Raw genomic sequence first — 18,194 nt, forward strand, 5'->3', positions numbered from 1 at the left:
TGGGATATGTGTAGAACGTTCCTCAGAGTTCTCCCCTCTACCCTCAGGGTGAGGGAGCTGGGGGATTTACCCACCAACTCCCCATGTCTCGTTGGCTGAGGGACACCCCCAAAGGCAGTCATTCCCTAGCGCTTCTGGCCCGCCCTGCCCATGAGCTTCTCTGGCCAGAAGGAAGCCCTCAGCAGAGCATCTCAGATCTCCATTACTAAATGGTATGAAGGTGAGCCCTGGGGGCCCAGCACATTCTCCCTGCCCCATCGCCGGAGAGAGGTACTCACCGGTGCCTGGTGCACTTGAACCAGTTGAGGATGTCTGTGCATCTCGTGTAGTAGATCTGGTCGAAGGGGTGTGCGTATGATTCCTGGACGGTCACGGCATAGCTGAGAACCAGACAGGAGGGGAAAGCTGTGGTCAGCGCTTGAGAGGCTGAGCTGGGATTTAAGATGGTGGCTCCTTCCCCAGGGAAGCCAGGCCCACAGCCAGGGAACCGGGGGCTCTAACCTGCCCCCACCCCCACTAGCCTCCAAGACATATCCCTTACTGCCCTTCGGCCCAGCTCATTTTCCGAAATTCTAGTTCACTTGTTCATTTGTCAGAGAAAGAATAAAGGAGGGTTTAGGTTTATTCTATGTGGCTCTGGAAGGCAGAGCCGACAAGCTTTTAAATACTTTGTTCAGATTTTTATGGGTTTCAAAGCATATACATTTTAGCAATTTTATGAAGTAAGTGGCCCCATTTTACAGATAAAGAAACTAAGGTACCAATTAACTGCTAATAGTGATCGAGTGCCCTGTGTTAAGTGTTTTAATGCGTTTGAATCCTCACAATCCTATAAGGCTGGTGGCATTGCTATCTTCATTTTACAGACAAGGACAGTGAAGAAGAGAAAAAATAATTGACTTCCGCAAGGTTACCCAGTTATCTCTGGTCTCTTCTGTCTCCGGGATAGCTGTGGGAGCATCAAGAACATGCCCCGGACCTCCTAATTGAAGTGCTATCTTGTTATGCTGCCCGTTAGCTGTAAACCCGAACAGTGGGTAGAAGTCTCGAGAAGGAACAGCTCAGCCTTAACCCGTAAGCCTTTCTACTTGCCCGCCCCCAGCAGGAGTTGTATGAAAAGGTGGTCGAGCCAGGCTGCTGAAGGGAAGATTCCCACTTGCTGTGCAGGCTGGGAAGGGGCCCCAGCTGAGACATCAGGAACTCATTTTTATGTAGGTTGGTATTTCTCACTGCTTCCCCCCAGACGGCTCGCTGACCTGGGCCAGATGGCCAGATCCAGGCTATAAAAACCTGTCTGCTTTGCCTGAGGAAACTGTTGGTTTGCTTGCAAGGGGGGCTGGGCAGGCCAGCTCCCAGAGTGGGTCCCCAACAGGCTCCCTAATGCCTGAAAGGTCAAATATCTGGAATCCAGAAAGAGGGTCCGGGGCAGTCAGCAAGGTACAGGACACAGGGAGCTGGAAAATTCTGGCTCCCGGAAACACCGAGCCCCTACCAGTCGGTGCAACGGACATGTGTGAGTCAGAGGCACACGTCTGCGCAGACACGGGCCAAACCTGGTTTCACCTCTAGGCTTGGGGACACTGAGGCAGCTCAATAGCCACCCTGGGCTTCCCACGGGCCCCTTCCAACTCTCAGATTCCGCGATCGTATGCTTCCACGTGGCTACTGAACACCTCACTTAGGGCAGGAGAATGAATGGCTCAGAGTGCATGCGCTCTGGGTCACAGCTGAACCCTGCCACCTGTTCGCAGCATGTCCTTAGACATGTTACTCAACTCACAGAAGCCTCCCTTTCTTCACCTGTAAATCCATGACAAAAATTGCCAGGGACTTCACACAGTCATTGTGAGGATTCTGCAAGATGATAGGAGTGCCCATCCCACAGGGTGGTGGGCAGATAAAGCAAGGTAAGACATGGAGAGTGCTCAACACAGGATAGTACTTGTAAGACTTCTAATGGCTCCCCAGTGTCTAACAGGTGCCCCCCACCATTATTATTGACTGCAGGGCTTCATCTCCTGCACTAGGCACTGGGGACATGTACCCCCTGACTGTGGAGGGGGAGACAAGAGGAGACAGACCCACACACAGAACGGACACCCTGCCTTTGTTAAACACTTGGGGGATGGGCGGTGCTCAGGCACCCCTTCCAGTCCTGACAGAGACAGTGGGTCCTCCGAGAAAAGGCACCAGCCCAACAGTGGGGTGAGCCGAGTGTCACGGGGGATGGTCCCGGCTCTGCAGGGGTGCCTGGGCCGAGCGAGTCTGGCAGTGAGGCCTTGAATCAACTCCAAGTCTCTAGGGCGAAGTGTGTGCCCCTGGTTTCACGGCTGGGCAGTTTAACACGCTCACTTGCCAACATGCTAATGAGGGACCAGATTAATCTTGTAGAGCCGGGCTTCATTAGCCAGGGGAGGTCTCCCACTGGGTTTTATGGTAGAGGGACATAATTAACAAGGACCCCACCCGAAGCACTAATCTAGCTGAGAAATTCTCCCTAAGTGGTCACTGGGGACCGGGGCGTGTTTCTGAAATGACACAGACTACATCTGTCCATGTGTCATTGGCAGCGGAGCTCAGGTGGGCAAGCCAAGAAGGCACTCGGTCTCATGTGTGTTGCCCACAAGGCCTCCTCTCTAGGGGCTGGAGAAGCCGCAGGCGCCCCCAAACCTCACTTTAGTTATAGGGTCAGTCCTCATCCTCCCATTAAAGGACCACCTCGGCGGACAGCCAGCTCACTGCAGGCTCCGTTCAGAGTATTTTCATATTCCAAATTCACTGATGTCGGGGAGGTCTAGAAAATTAGAGGATTTGGGACCCAGAAAACTATTTGTCATCCACACCTCCAGTGAGCCTGATGTGCACTAAATTTGTGAGGAGCTGTTCCCGCAAAGCCAGAGGTATCAACAAGAAAAGACCATAATTGACCTTTACAGTCCCGAAAGCCCTTTCATGATACTGGCACCCTGATCCTCTGGCGAGGCTGGGAGGCCAGGGTAATTACTCCTCCCACTCCACAGAGGTGGAAGCAAACTCAAAGTGGTTCAGACGCTTCCCCCAAATCATTACAGCAAGCAGGTGGCGAGATCCAGACTGGAATGAACCAAACCAACGTCTTCTCACGACAGATCTCATGTTCCTCCCACCTGACCTTAAAGGGGCACGGTGCAGCACTGCCTTCTGCTCCCGCCCCGAATCTGGAGGGACTCCTGTAGGGCACCTACAGGTCCCTGGTGATCATGCCAGTGGGGGCACAGTCCCTCTGCTTCCGCAGACCATCCCTGCAGGGCCTAAAACTGCCCAGGTGGGGTGCCTCGCTTTGCCCTGCCCTGGGGCCGGGACACTCCCCCTCGCAAGCATGGAGCATGGACAGGCACCCACTTGCCTATCTGCTCCCATCTGCCTCCCCCACTGGGCCCTCATCTTAATTTTATTCATTTGATTTATTAACATCTAAGTGGCAGAGTCATCCTGGTCAGCACAGCCAATCAATTCCAGGGTTTAATTCGGTTTTTCCTGATTGGGTCTCTGGTCACTATCTCTCTGCTCACCAAAATCAATACTTTAACCTTGGACTTCAAAGTCAAGCGGTCTGCAGGGCCCTGGCCCATTCCCCACAGACTAGTGCTGCAGCCTGAATGCAGCCAGCCCCCTTCCGCTGAGGCCCTGGGCTGCATTTCCCCCCGTAGCCCTCCCACCCACCCTGGCCAGGAGCCGCAGAGTCCCCTCACCGGTCCTCCATGGGGCTGACGGCTCGCCGCCCGCACAGGGGAGCCACCGCACTGACGCCAAACCTGGGGGACCAGGCAAGACGTCACGGTTTGGGAGAAAAGCACATCTGGACCACAGTCACTCACTGCCCCCCACCTGGCTGTGGGCAGGCACTGAGCCCCTCTGTGCCTCTACTTCCTTGTCTGTAAAATGGCCATTTTACAAGGGCAAATGCAGGGAGGGACAAGAGTTCCCTGTGAACTATCAGGCAGCATCACTTAAGTCAAGCTCCTCCGCCTAGAGCTCCCACAGCCCTGAATGTAGACAGAATCACCATTGCTTGGTCCTCTTCCAGCGCCTGCGCTGTTTCCCCAGCTGGACTGTAGGCCCACGGCAGGCAGCTTTGTACCTCACGACTGCTTTTGTCCCAACGGTACCAAGCCCCCGGGAGAGGGCCTCAGGGAACGCCCAGCCATCTGAGACCCACATCTTACCTCTCCCAGTGGCTGCACACGTTGGGGTCCTCGGGGTTCAGGGACAGGGCGGTTTGCAGGAGGGAGAAGACAATGAACTCTGTCACGGAGAGTGCCATCCCGGGCCCTGTGGGGGGGAACAAAGGAAGCAGCATCATGAATCAGGCCGTTTTCCCAGGCATCTGCTCGCCACTGAGACTTCTCACACACGAGGCGGTAAAACAGACTTGCTAAACAGACTAAGTTTGCCCCCAACGTCATGTAATGAGTGTTTGATATTTCACACTTGTGGGCTCTGACTACACTTCACCAGTTCTGAGTAACCGGGGAGTGGGAAGCCTGAGTCAGGGAAAAGTTGATATTCCAGGCCAGGGCTTCTGAAAGTTTGTTGGCTCGTGGACTGCTTTGAGAATGTCACGCAAGTTCAAGAACTTTTCTCCAGAAAAATGCCCACATGCGTGACGTTTGGCTGTAAGATCAGGGTGTCCCCAGGCCCCCAAGCCCAGGCTGGGACCAATAACTCCTGACTTTTTTTTTTTTTTAAAGATTTTATTTATTTGACAGAGACTTAGTGAGAGAAAGAACACAAGCAGGGGGAGTGGGAGAGGGAGAAGCAGGCTTCCCGTGGAGCAGGGAGCCCGATATAGGGCTCGATCCCAGGACCCTGAGATCATGACCTGAGCCAAAGGCAGACACTTAATGACTGAGCCACCCAGGCACCCCACTCCTGACCTTTAAATGCAGGGTCTTCCCCTGGGTCCCTTCCGCCTTAGCTCCCAAGTGCTTTGCACATCCACTCTCCCCGCCCCATCCCAACTCCTTCCTACAACAAAGAAAGGGAAGAAAGATGTGGTGTCTGGCATGGCCGGGGGTGGCGGGTGGGTGCTGAGTGGGAAAACCCTTCCAGGCTACCCAAAAGGCCTGTGGACCTTGCTGCTCCTGCTGCTATGGGATATCCGCTGCTGACACCCCGCTTGATGCACACATCACTCCCACCGAGGGACGAAAGCCTGCTGGGGGGCTTCAAGGAAGCATAACCCCCAAGCTCCTTTCTGCCCTAGCACTCCAGGGCTCTGTCCAAGGCTCAGGTCCAAGGGTTCCCACCTGCAGAGGGTGGGGTGGTCTAAGGGTAGGGGGGAGAACTAGCCCAGGAGAGCTGGAATCCATATGTGGTCAAAAATCAGCTATAGAATGAATGAACACCATGATTCAGAAAGATAGCTCTATTTTTCATGTGTCCACAGACGCTATCAGGATTTGCTTAAAAGCTTTACGGAATTCAGAGTAGCATTTCTTCCCAATCTGCCACAGTAAAAGATACAACTTCTAATAACTGGGGCAGGGATGGCATAGAAAATATTTTGACATTGGAAAGGGGTCCCCAGGCTTGAAATGGTTGAGGATGCAGTCCATTGGTCCCGAGCTTGCCGACGAGGAAGGACTCACTCCACTCGGAGACAGACAGGAGTGACATGCTTGTCACACACACCCCCATCTGTACCCAGAAGGAAGCTAAATAGAGCTCCTGTCTTCGTGAAAGGTTAAATACTCTCCTCCTCATCCCCAGTAATTTCCTCACTAAACTCTTTCTTAGCAGCTCCTTCAAAGATAAACAAATTGTCACAAATTCTGTGTAACTGTAGGGGTCCAAATTAATGATTAATGAGGTTTTTCTGTTTGAGATCTGAAAATAATCTGGCTACACGTATTTTGAAAACCTGTTCGGAAAGAGAAAATGAATTCTGGTGTTTCTACATCAATCTGTCAAGTCCAGGAGTACACAGGTTGCAGCCCTTCATCTCCTCTTCCTATTCACCCCCACAGGCAAGTCCTCGGAGACCTAAGGGGCCGCTCCACAGAGAGCGGGGCACAGCCTGGAGCCCAGTATGTTCCCAGTAGAGCTGAGTGTGGCTCAGTCCATTCCCCTCCTTGAGGAGGAACCACAGCCCCAATGAGAAAGAACCTGCCCAGATTTGGCATAAAGTTTCCGGGAGAGTCAAGTGTACGACAAGCATTGTCTCCAAGGTGGGGTTTGTGCAGACCCACAAGCAAATAAATTAAATAAAGGAATATTGGGTGCCTGGGTGACTCAGTCGGTTAAGTGTCTGCCTTCAGTTCAGGTCATGATCCCAGGGTCCTGGGATCAAGCCCTCCATATCGGGCTCCCTGCTTGGTGGGGAGTCTGCTTCTCCCTCTCCCTCTGCCTGCCACTCCCCCTCCTTGTGTGCTCTCTCTCTCTTTCTCTGTCAAATAAATAAATAAAATATTTTTATTTAATTAATTAAGGGAGTAAAGGAAGAGACACAGTGCTCAGAAAGGCACAACATCGGAATGTCAGAGGGAGAGAAGGCCTCCTTCTGGTTCTCTCCATGGCCCTGTCTCATTAACTCGCCCACTCCTATAATCTCCCAGGTGGACCCCCATGACCGCATCTTCAAACTTATGAAGCTTAGAACATCATAGGATGAAGCCGCCTGGATTAGAAAAGAGTGTTTCTCTGGCCCCCTTTTGATCCACGGTGACAGGAGAGGGGTAGGAGATGGAAGGTAACTGGGATCCTGGCTAGAATTGGGGAGATCTTTTAAAATCTTCATCCAAACTTCTTCTCTCTGCACCAGATGTGGACAGGACAGTTTGGCTGACTCTCACATGTGGATGCTGGGTGCAGAGAGGGAGAGGGGGAAAGGGAGGTGGACAGGGAGCAAGAGGACGCAAGCAGCGAGGCAGCCTCACTCCTCCATCCGTGTGGCTGTGTTCAGGCCAACAGAGTGGGGGACATTCACACCCAAGCCTGGACTAACCCTGCCACCAGCAGCCACAGTTCCCCATCTGAGGCCAAGCGGCCCCTGTGGAAGTATGGGAGGGGAGCAGGGAAGAAGGACATGCAGCTTGAGGGTGGAAGGCTCCCCTGGGATTGCCTCCACCCTCAGACTTTTTCTTGGAACCCAATCCAAAACATGCAACCTTATCACCTGCCCTTCCCTCCCCAGGCCAGACTGGTCTCTCCTGCTCCTTGTTCACATCTCTCCCCTTGCCCTCAATCCCCCGTCATCATCAACTTTGCGTGTCTGAGGACCATGCTCGGGCCCACTGGCCCCTCCACCTCTGCTGGGCTGTGCACCTGCTGGGTTCTGGGTGCACTCCACTCACATAGCTTCCGGTCTGGGCACCGTGGCCCAGCGCTGATGGCTCTTCCCATGTCACCCCGCCAGCCTTCCAGCTCACCTACTTCATCTTGCCCACATGTCACGGAACCTTCTGGAAGGTGGGGTCGCGTCTAGGCCCAACTAGTCAGCTCCTTTCGGGAACTGATTTTAGAAAAAGTATTTCTACTTGTCTCAGACAATTCACTGAGGCTAAGCGAAGAGGGGCCAGAGAAGAGCCACCCCCCTCCCCATGGCGGGGCTGCTCGCCGTGAATGTGAATGGGGCTTTCCCAGGCTCTCTCTCAGAGGATGGATCCCAAAGACACATGCTCACAAGATGACTGAGGGAAAATCGATGCCGCCGCAGCGGTTATTAGGCCGACTCCATTCAGAGTGACAGAGGTTAACGTACTGGGCACCGTCTGATTTAGGGCATTAATAATTAAATAAGAAAATGCCCCTGGTTTCACTTCAGAAGAAGAGAACATGTAAATAGATCCGTTGGTTCCCTTCCCTCTGGTCCGTGCTCCCTGAATATTAAGGGAGTAGAGCTGCCGAGGTGGAGAAATTTCCTTCCCGGTGGTGGGGTATGACTGCTCCACCCCCGATGACCCCAGCCGGAGGCTAGAGGAGAGAGAAGGTAGCTAGGAGGCGAGCCTCACACCTGCCCACAAGGCATGGGCAGTCTGCACACCTGCTCCAGCCTGAACCCACTGACTGAGCATTCCTGGAACACCATCGGCCTGGCCCAGGGCTGTGCTGTGGACACAAAGAAACAGCACGGGTCCGAAGTCATCTATTTGAGGAGCTCAAACAGCAAGCCGTGAAGTCTCACTGGGGGGGCTCCTGGGAGTGAACAGGACTTAAGGTGGACGGACCATGGAAAGGGAGTAGGCAAAGAAAGGGCCTTCCGGGAGCAGGCAGAGTGTAAGGCCACGCCCGGGGGCAAGAAGGTGCCCATGGTGTTGGAGGCGGTGGAGGGTTTGCACTGCAGGGCCATGGTGGCCATGTGGGCAACTTTGGGAGGCATTTTCCGAAACAGGGTTCAGTAGGACACTAGTCCCGTGAGATAGTGATTGAAATCTCCCAAAGATTTCCACGAGTGAATTAGTCCGGCAATTGCCGTGTGCTTATTTCCTCATTTTAAATAGTAGAGTATATCTTTTGTTTTTGTTTTTGTTTTTTGTTTTTCAGTTAAAATCAATTAAACTCAGTCTGTTTCCTAGACTTAAGAATCTCTTATGGTTTGTCTTCAGTGCACCTTAACTCTAGGAGCAGAGGTCCTCGGGGTACCTGTTTGGAAAGTTCTGCTCCCCTCCATCAAGGTCAAGTGTGAAGGAAGCCCTGGTCCTGTCAATCTGCGTTCTTAGAGTTTGTATTCCTTTGTTTATTCTAACACTTGAGGGCCTTCTGTGCCTGGCACGTGGTGCTCAGGGAACCTGCTCCTGGATAACTCAAGAGACCCTGACATCATAGCAAAGGATCCCTCCTCCCAGCTAGACCCTCGTTCTCGCCAGGCTGGGCCCTGCAGGCAGGGCAGACCTCAAAGAGGGTCTGAAAGCCCTCCTCTGAAAGCCCATGCCTTCCTCCAGGGCCCTGGCATGACCAGCACCTGTAGAGTCCGGCCTGACCCTCTGGTGGCAGCACACACCTGACCAGACACCAGATGCTCACATCAGCCAAGATGCATAAAACTGGGGCAGAGGGCAGACAGACAAACAGATGGCCTCTGCCCTGGGGTCGGTTGTTACGACCTCACAGTCCATCTGTGCAAAAGTCTTCCCCCACCTGCTTTGCTTCTACCACCTGCCCAGTCCTCCTAATTGTGCCGAAATCTTGTACACGGGAGCCTAGGCCATGTATCTGGGACCTGCCCTCTGTCTACCCCAGTCTTTTCCAGGGAGCTCTTCCTTCCCAACAAACTTGCATTGGCAGCCAGATGACGGTGGTCAGGTACAATTTTGTGGGTCCTGGGAGGTTTCACTCATACAACCCTGGGCATTGATGTGTTGTTACGGCTTGGCTGAGAAACCAGGGTTGAGCAGAAAAGTGTGCCTGGATCGATTGGTAATGCCTGTCACAGGCACTGGGGGGGGGCACCTCTCCTACCTTGCTGAATAGTTGTTACTAGCTTTAAAAATTGCTCCTTTTCTATAGAAACCATCTAGATGTGGCCTCAGCTCTTCCCTCTGGGCCTTCAAACCTACGCTGTGTTTTCCCTCCCTTGGTACTAGAACCAAGGGAGGTTCTACTAGAACACACACCACCAGGGCAGAGATGTGGGTCTGGTATGTTCACTGCTGTCCCCGGGACCCAGAGCATTGCCTGCATGCAGAGGGCCTCAATACACCTTGTCAACCCATTATTGACTCCACAGCCAACCATCTCCCTTGACCTCTCAGCTGTCCCCAGCTATCGGGCTCAGCCACACTGCTGCTGTCAGGCCTGACGGAGGCCACCACAGATCTGTACCAACAGCAGGTCATACAGCAGGGGGCATCCCGCGCTGCATTAACATTGCCCCACGGAGACATCAATCTATTGGCGACAAATACACTGAGCACGGTGACATCCTGAGAGTGATTCAAAGACTCCCGCCTGGGCCACCCGGCCAGCGGCGGGGTACATCAGCTCCAGGGACCAGCACAAGGCGGGCATTGAAGCCTCCTCAATAGTTCAAGCTGCAACTGGGGGTCGCCGTGTTCCGAGCACCTCATGAAAAGACGCTTTCAGGCTCGGGAAGCAGCAGAAGCAAAACCCCAAACGGGGACTGATAAAGCAAACGCCTCACATCCTTCCCAGCATGTGGGGAGAAAGAAAGAGAGATTTCTATCTTCTATTTATAGAACACACATACACACAAACACACACGCTTCTCTATTTTTTTTTCGGAATAAAACCAAAAAAGCCAAGTTGGCACTCACAGGGGCAAATGCCAAGGTGATCATCCCTGGCAGACCGTTCCCGTCTTCCACCCACTGATCTCTGGCGCTGGCTCCCAGTCCCCAGGCCCCACTCTGTTTACTGGCCTTGCTGGGGTCTGATGAATGCGCAATGAAAAGTGGAGCCATGATCAGCCCCGCAATTAACAGGCTTCACCCTCTGCCTTGATGAATCCTCCTGCCCTCCAGCAATCCCACCAGGGGCCGGGTTTATGTCGAAGGCTTTCTAATCTCTCTGCACTTAAAAAAGAAAAAAAAAAGTTCAAAATAAATCCACAGCTCTTAATCTCCGAAAGAGAGATTCCCTGACAGCAGGAGCACGGCAGAAATCCCCAGGGCCACCGTGGAGGCCCTACCAGGTGCCTGCCCACGGGGATAAATCACAGGGGTTTGGAGGCACCTCCAGAGACAATGGTAAACGTCCTCTTCAGAGTCTGGGCCCTGCCATCCCGATAAATTCTGCTTTCTCCTTGCCCCGGAAGCCTTGGGCTGCAAATCCTGAAAATGGCGCCACGGAAGCCTGCAGCATCCATTCATCAGGGTCAAAGACTGTCCTGTCCCCCGCGCCCTCAAGCCCTACAGACCAAGTGGTCCTGGCATCAGCCAGCCTTGGAGAGAAATCACTGCACATCTCGGGGAGGCCGGAGAGGGAACTGTAGAATCTGCCAGGCCAATAAAGCGCTCCCCCTCTTCACCCACAGTGAGCAGCCTCCGCATTCCGGGCCCTCAGCCCTCCCATTCCCAAACAGGCGGCAGCTTCCGGCCCCTCCAAAGATGGAAGGAGAAAACTCATCTGTGTTCTTAGACCATTCCATTTCTCACAAAGCAATTATCTCCAACTTTCCATTTCTCTGCAAATCAGGGCACACTCAGCTGGCCTGGCCAGCCCCGAGGCCGCCCGCCCCTCCCAATCCAGCCTCCCCAGAACTGGCTCCGCTTCCCTCTCCCACCCCCACCCAGGGCTGTGGGATTCTCAGAGCCGTGGGAGTTCCACATGCCCTAGCATGAAATCATGGCTCTGTCCATACACCCCCAACATAAGTCAGTAACTGAGGGCCACACAGCCCCGCGGAGATTAGTCCCATTCCCGCCCATCTGAAAAAAACATTTCTCAGACTCTAAGACGCAACCACCAGTGCCTGGATGGGAAGGAGCACTGAGGGACAAAGTGCTGGAGAATCACCACCGTTGGAAGGTCAAGGGTCCCACGTGGGCGGAGAGGAGGGATGACAGACTGGACAACAAGGCGTATGGTTTCAGAACTGGCACCGGGACCCGGGAGCATCAACAGTCCAATGCCTTGTCGGAGGGGACACTGTCCTCAGGGGACTGGTTCAAAAAATCACACGACACGTGGGTGGCGGGTCTCCACGTGAGAGGAACAGTGAACCCAGACCGAATCCTGACTCGACCTTTTGGTGGCACAACCTGGATAAAATCATCTACCTGCCTTAGGGCTGAGTATGTCATGTGGACCACACCGGGCACGACCAGCTCCACAGGGCTGTTAGGATAGTCCGTGAGTCAGCAGGTAAAGCTCTTGGCCGAGCCTGGCATCTGGCACACAGAAGGTACCCAATAAAATATTCGTTTTCTCCCAACCCATATTCCCCCACCTCAAAGATCCTTCCAACTCTCTAATCCTGACTTCTGGAATTTCGGAGGAGCTGGAGGGAAAAAATAAATATATATGTATATATTCTTTAAATATATATATAAATACATATATTTATTTTTAATATATATTTATTTATATATTTTTTCTATTTTTATACTTCTATTTATATATAAAATATATACATAGAGAGAGATAGAAAAATCTTCTGCTGGAAAATCGAGGCTTGGCTGGGTCTATATGGCAACTACTGGGTCAGTCTTCACTGTACAATTGTCAAGACAGGCCTCGTGTCTTGTCCACTCAGCGGATATTTATTGAACACTTGCCAGTCACCGTGGGCACAAAGATGACTCAGGCAGGCTCCTGCCTCAAGACCTCTAAACACCTGCTGGAGGGTGTGTGGGAATGGTCATGAGAGGGTCATGGACCCAGGATGTGGCTTAATTCAAAGCGCCGAGGCCTTTCCCTGGCAGGAAGCCTCAGGCAAGTGTGATGGGATATCAGAGATCTTTGCAGGGAATCGATGCTTCACATCCCTGCAGGTGCCTCCCACGTTGAACCTGGCTCGTCTCCATCCCTGTTGCCTCTGAATCCACTCCTGATTAGCACTGCCTGTTCTGAAGAGAGAACAACCCAGCCGCCCAGGACTCGGGGCAACCCCTCCTCCTGGGGCCTTCCCTCCTGAATGCCAGCTCTGCTCAGGAGCAACTCGGCTTTCCACAGGCCCCGTCCAACCCCCTCTGCCTGGTAAGGGAACTAACTTGCTGTGTGGCCCAGGAAAGGTTGCTTTCCCTCTCTGAGCTTCACTCTCTGCTTATCCCAAAGGCTGGGGTCCAACCGCATCATCTCCTAGACCTTCGAGCCCTACAAGTTCACCTACAATGTGTCTCCCTTCCCTGCCCTTCCCTCCCCCTTCGCATTCTTCTCTCTTACCCCATTCCCAGACTGGGGCCTGCCCCATCTCCCCACAGAAAGGAAACACACAGAGGGGTTGGAGAATTCATTTCACTGCTCTGAGCCTCCTTTTCCTCTTTGAGGACATGGGCAGGATGAGAAAGCAACAGACCCTTGGAAGGATTCAGCTGTAGTCCAGTATGGGGAATGCGGAGGTCAGCAGCATTGTGATGGTCGTGACCCGTAGTTCTGACCCCCTCCCTGTCCATTCCTCAGCACCCTTTTAAATAAAGACTGACTTCTTATCTCATGCTCTATTCCCTGACTCTGACCCCTCACATCTCGGGGGCCACCTCTCCCTGGGCAGGTGCTAAAAGGAGGGCCCGGCTGTCAGCCTGCAGACACGGGCATCAGACTAGGGCGCCTCTCTGGGGTCCTTCTGGAACCTTCCACATGTATCTAGGCCAGAAGATTCTGCAGCCAGATGTCCCAACCCAACTGTCCCAAAGCCTGAAGATGCCTGTGCCTGTGCACTTGTAGTGGAAACATGCATCCGTGTATTCTGTAAAACAACTTGGCAATGCATAACAATCAGAACTCTACTTCTGCAAAGTTTTTTTTAGAAATTGGCCAGAGTCAAGGATAGGTTCAAGAATATCTGTTAATAAAGATCATCTCGTAATAAAGAGATGTTTGTTGAGGCGCTGAAACAACCTAAATGCCTAAATCAGCAGGGCCCTTGCTAAATAAATTCCACCATATCTCCATAACAAAATATTACCCAAACATTAAAATATTGATGTGCGGGGGAAACAGGGAAGCCCATCCATTAGAGCATTAATAGTGATCATCTTTCATGGGAGCTGGAGGGGAAGGAAGCTGTATCACAGGACTCGTGCTTCTAAGTCAGTATATTTATTGTTATATGAGTGTTTCCTACAATAAACATTATTACCACTATAATCAGAAAGGCAAAGATATTTTAAGATAATGTACATGGGTTCCCCAACATGGAAAGATAACCCTGATGTATTAATCCATGACAAACACGCATTACAAAACAGCACGCGTATTAGGATCGCATTTCTATAAAATGGAGTGCGTGTGTATGTGGTGCCTGTGTGTGCGCTGAGAGTGAGCAAGACGGAAAGATGTTTACGTTACGGAAACGGAACGATGTTTAAAATGTTAACATGTTAAATGTCCGGGCGATGACACTGTAGGTGACTTGCTTTCTTCTCTATACTTTCCTGTATGTTTGCACGTTCTATCATGAGCCGGTCTCCATTTTTAAAATGTGAAACACCACAGTAAAGCCATCTTCGTATTGGAAAGAAAGAAGGCAGTGCCCACAGCCCACCTTTCCTCCAGGTCCGGATTCTCCCCTACTGCCCCTTGGGGTGCCTTTTCCCAGAGAACAGGGATTCATCAAGCTCTGAACCTGCTACCCCTCAGGACACAGGCCACTTTACGGGGCTCCCCAGGCAGCCCTGGGCACCATCAGGCTGGGGCAAAATTGCCATTACAATTGTATGGCATGGGTCCATGCTGTGATTGTATCCATGCCGTGATTAAAAACATTATGCCATTTCAAAGACCCAAAATGATCTCACGACACAGAAAAATGGATGGATAATGTATGATTCTGTCAGCTCTATTCAGTATAATAAATGAATCAGGTATTCAGATTTTAAGAGAAATTTATTGCAGTCTTTTGTTCATGACACTGATGAATTCTGGCTCACAGCCTGGACAGGTCGGCCTGAGGCACTTCACCTCCCTCTAGGACTTGCTCAGTCCTCTCTACCCACATAGGCTTTGCTCCACCAAAGATAACAAGAACCCAGAGCCCTGGAATCCTGATCACCTCCCAGGTCCGAATCCCACCTCCATCTCTTACCCATTGGGCGACCTTGTGTAGATCACTTGACCTCTGGGAGTCCCAGCTTCCCCCTCTGTAAAGTGGAAACAGTAAGAAAACCTACTCACAGTGTCGTGAGAAGCCAAAGAGATAAGGGTTACAAGAAGGCCTGTAAATAGTAAAATGCTGGGGAAAGTCTGGTCACTGCCCTCCTGCTGGGGTGTGTGTGGCGGGGGAGGGGCAGCCCAAATAGTCCTAGGGCTGGGGGAGTGGTGCACAGAGAGAGAATGAGTTTATTAGGGTCCTGGGCCCAAGAACTACCTCCTTGCAGTGGAGCAGATTTGCCAGAAAGGAGAGATAAGGACAAGATGAATTGCAATGAGGTGGCAGTTTGGCCTGGCTCAGGCCCTGCTGACCCACACACAGCCTAAGCTAGAGACAGTTCCAAGTCTGGAACCGGAGGCCAGTCTGGCTGCGCTTCCAGATTCCAGATCTGACGATCATCTCCGCAGCCGCACGCTTCGGTGATAAAACACAGTTCCTCTCAACACGGGTTTCCTGGAGGAGCAAGGGGCTCACTCGCCTTCCAGAACTGTAGCCCCCCTGAACTCATTCCCCAAGGAAGGAACCACCGAGACAGCACTGCGGCGGATACAAAAAACGAAAAAACAAAACAACAACAACAAAAAAACCCAAAACAAAAAAACAAAAAAACCCATCTGTCATCTTCTAGGTTTAATCTGCAGAATGGCACACAACTCTGAGATTCATTGTGTTCCTGGCCTGATTATTCGTTGTTTATTTCACTATTTTCCAGGAAATTGTTCATTAAGGATAAAAGCACCTGCTTACTGTAAGAGAGCATTACACAAAGACTCTGGCATGGAGGTCTGGGAAGAACATTAATTAATGAAGCGAAACTGAACAAACATGCTATAAATTTAAGGTCTAAAGAGAACCGTCTGGCGTTTAGTGGCTTACGATAGAAGGCTGCGATAAAACGTCATATTTTTAGACCCCAGGGGTGTGGGGGGAGAAAAATGGGAGGGAGAAATTGGAAAAGGTGGCAGAGGTAACGATCTATTTCTAGAGCAACGAAAGTCTGTGCTTCCATTAAGAGAATTATAAATCAATTCTGCTTTGTCTGGGGGCATCGACGCGCTGTGTGTGCGAAATTAAAAAGCTTACGTGTCAGAGAAGTTCCTTCTGAGGGCTCCGTGGGACCACGCCGCCTGAGACACTGAGGTGGGAGAGAGGCACGGCCGTGAGGAGGGAGGAGGATCTGGGCTGTGTCCCAGAGTTAGGCCTAGCTGGGCACAGGCAATCCTGAGCAGCAGGGTCGGAGAGAAAATGCAGCTGAACCCCAGTGAAGCAGAGCCTTCGGTTAACCAGAAGCCACTGGGCAGCTAGTCACGGCCTGTGGTGCCTGTCGGGCTTGGTTCTCCTCCGTGTGTGTCCACCCTAGAGTCGTGGTTTGTGCCCCACGGAGGAGTGGGGCTGACCCCACTCGAGGCCCTCCTGAGAAACCACCGCCAGGGTTAACTTCTGCGCTGGTAACTTACGGGCTTCACTTCCCTCACTTCCGACCTACTCCTGATAAGAACAACACCTTTAGGAACGATGACCCTGAAATCACACAAAATCCCAAAAAATCCGAAGGGATGTGTTCCCACTCAATAGAATCCACTCACCAAGACCAGAAGGGAAAAGGCCATGTTGCAAAAGGATCTGGGTGGCAAGCATGGGAACCCTATAAAGGTCTTCTCGGCCTCACTTCCGATGCATCAGAAAATTCAGAAATCTGGACGATCCCCTCCTCTAGGCAAAATGGAGGTAGGGGGGAGGTTCCCCTCTGGCTCCACCTTCTCCGGGTTGCTCCCTGCCCTCTCCCCAGCCTGACCCGGCCTGCAAGGAGCTAACCTCCCGTAGGCTAAATTGCTAATGTGCAGAAAACAGGAAGCTTGTGCCAAAGCTACAGAAATCTCGTGTGTCCACAAGTCTCCCAATCTGCCATGACGCAGGGACTCAGTGGGATAGGAAGAACGGGGGACTGGCCAGAAGCCTGATAACCACGGTAGGCCTCCCACTAGGACGCACGTGTGGCTATGCCAAAAGAGGGAGAAAAGAGAGAAGCGAGCGGGCTAGGTGGGAGCTGGGTCTGTGGGCCCGGGACTGAGACCGTGAGCCCAAGTGAGCGCTTCCCGCTAAGACCACTTCTGGTGCCTTGAGAGCACTTACTAACAACACTCTGGTAATGTCCCCTGTTGAATGAGAAGTTGGATAGAGATGGGAGTCCAACAGTGAATCGAGGAGCCGCTGAGGACCAGACCAGAGCAGCAGATGGACAGTTCCCGAGAGCCTGCCCCGCACCCGCCCTGGGCTGGGGGCCGGGCTGCTCTCACTCCGTCCTCGAAGGGGCTCTGGGGAGCTGCTGTTGGGATCTCCGTTTGCACAGACTCACAGTTTGGAGGTGAATGAACTAGATCTGAATTCAGGACTACCTGCTCGTCCGTCACCACGCTTCCAAGTATGGCTTTGCTCTTCAGGCTCAGAGTCTGTGTGTGTGTGTGTGTGTGTGTGTGTGTGTGTGTGTGTGCGCGTGTGCACGCACGCGCGCATGTATGTGGGTGCATGTGCGTGTGTGTGTGCCATGTGTGGTGTGCTGGGGGAGGGATGGGCCATCTCTGGACCAGAGCCTCCTCCATGCTCACTATATTTAGGCAGAGGAAGGGAGGACAGGACAGTATGATGACAAAAGGATGGGCCTGTGCTCCCTGAGTGACCTTGGGCAAGTCTCCTGCCTCCTCTGCCTCCTCTGTGCTTCATTAGCTAAGAGGAAGCCTTTATGAGCTGGAGTTCCTCACCTGAACCACAGAACCCAGAAAATGATTTCCGGGACTATTTCCTCAACTTTTCCAAGGATGGTACATAATACATATCATTCTAGATGCACAGGAGAAAAGTTGATCCAGTAGACACAGTGGATGTCATGGGGCGTTAGGGCTGAATTCTTTCTGGAACCCGGCTGAGAAAGTGCTAGATGGTCTCTAAGTTTCCTAAGGCTCCGACATCAAGAGATGGGTGGTGGGGGGGCTGCGGGCCTCCTCTGTAGGAACCGGGCAGGGAGATGTTCCCGAGCACAACCAGGGGTACAGAGGAGGAAGCCAGAGCCCCTGGACCAGACTATCTTACTTTACGATATATCCTCCACGTGTCTTCCCTTATGTCATCCCTTAGCCCAACTACCTTCTTTAAATGTGCCAATCTTGCCTCAGTTGTGCCTTGAGGACTCAAGAAAGTGGTTGGGGACGGGACTTGGATGGGATGAGCCCTACCCCTTCCCACTTTTCCCTTTGGGCTAGTTCGGGTGCTGGCGGCGGCAGTAACCGGCAAGAGATCTGAATGGGATCCACAGCTGAGCACGGGACTCCCCTGAGTCTCCCCAGTCCTCTGAGGATGAGGGTTTATTCTGTTACCGAACAGGCCACTGCCCAGGCCAGGCAGAGAAATGGTTTGTGCCCCACGAATGAAAGCAGGACCCAACCCATGC

The 18,194-nt window shown here is 52.3% G+C and overlaps 1 protein-coding gene across 10 annotated transcripts in view; it reads right to left on the reverse strand.

The window, feature by feature from the left end:
- Positions 1-18,194, reverse strand: part of MEGF11 (multiple EGF like domains 11) — a 351,654-nt gene that overhangs the window by 229,344 nt on the left and 104,116 nt on the right. For all 10 annotated transcript variants that reach the window (XM_046007979.1, XM_046007977.1, XM_046007986.1 and 7 more), the window contains exons 2-3: positions 4,206-4,311; positions 279-380 (exon numbers count right to left, since the gene is read on the reverse strand). In XM_046007979.1, the coding sequence (XP_045863935.1) occupies positions 279-380; positions 4,206-4,303 (200 nt within the window). In that variant the 5' untranslated portion in view covers positions 4,304-4,311. The remainder of the gene's footprint in view (positions 1-278; positions 381-4,205; positions 4,312-18,194) is intronic.

Source organism: Meles meles, chromosome 6 (assembly GCF_922984935.1).
Source record: "Meles meles chromosome 6, mMelMel3.1 paternal haplotype, whole genome shotgun sequence".
Lineage (NCBI taxonomy): Eukaryota > Metazoa > Chordata > Mammalia > Carnivora > Mustelidae > Meles > Meles meles.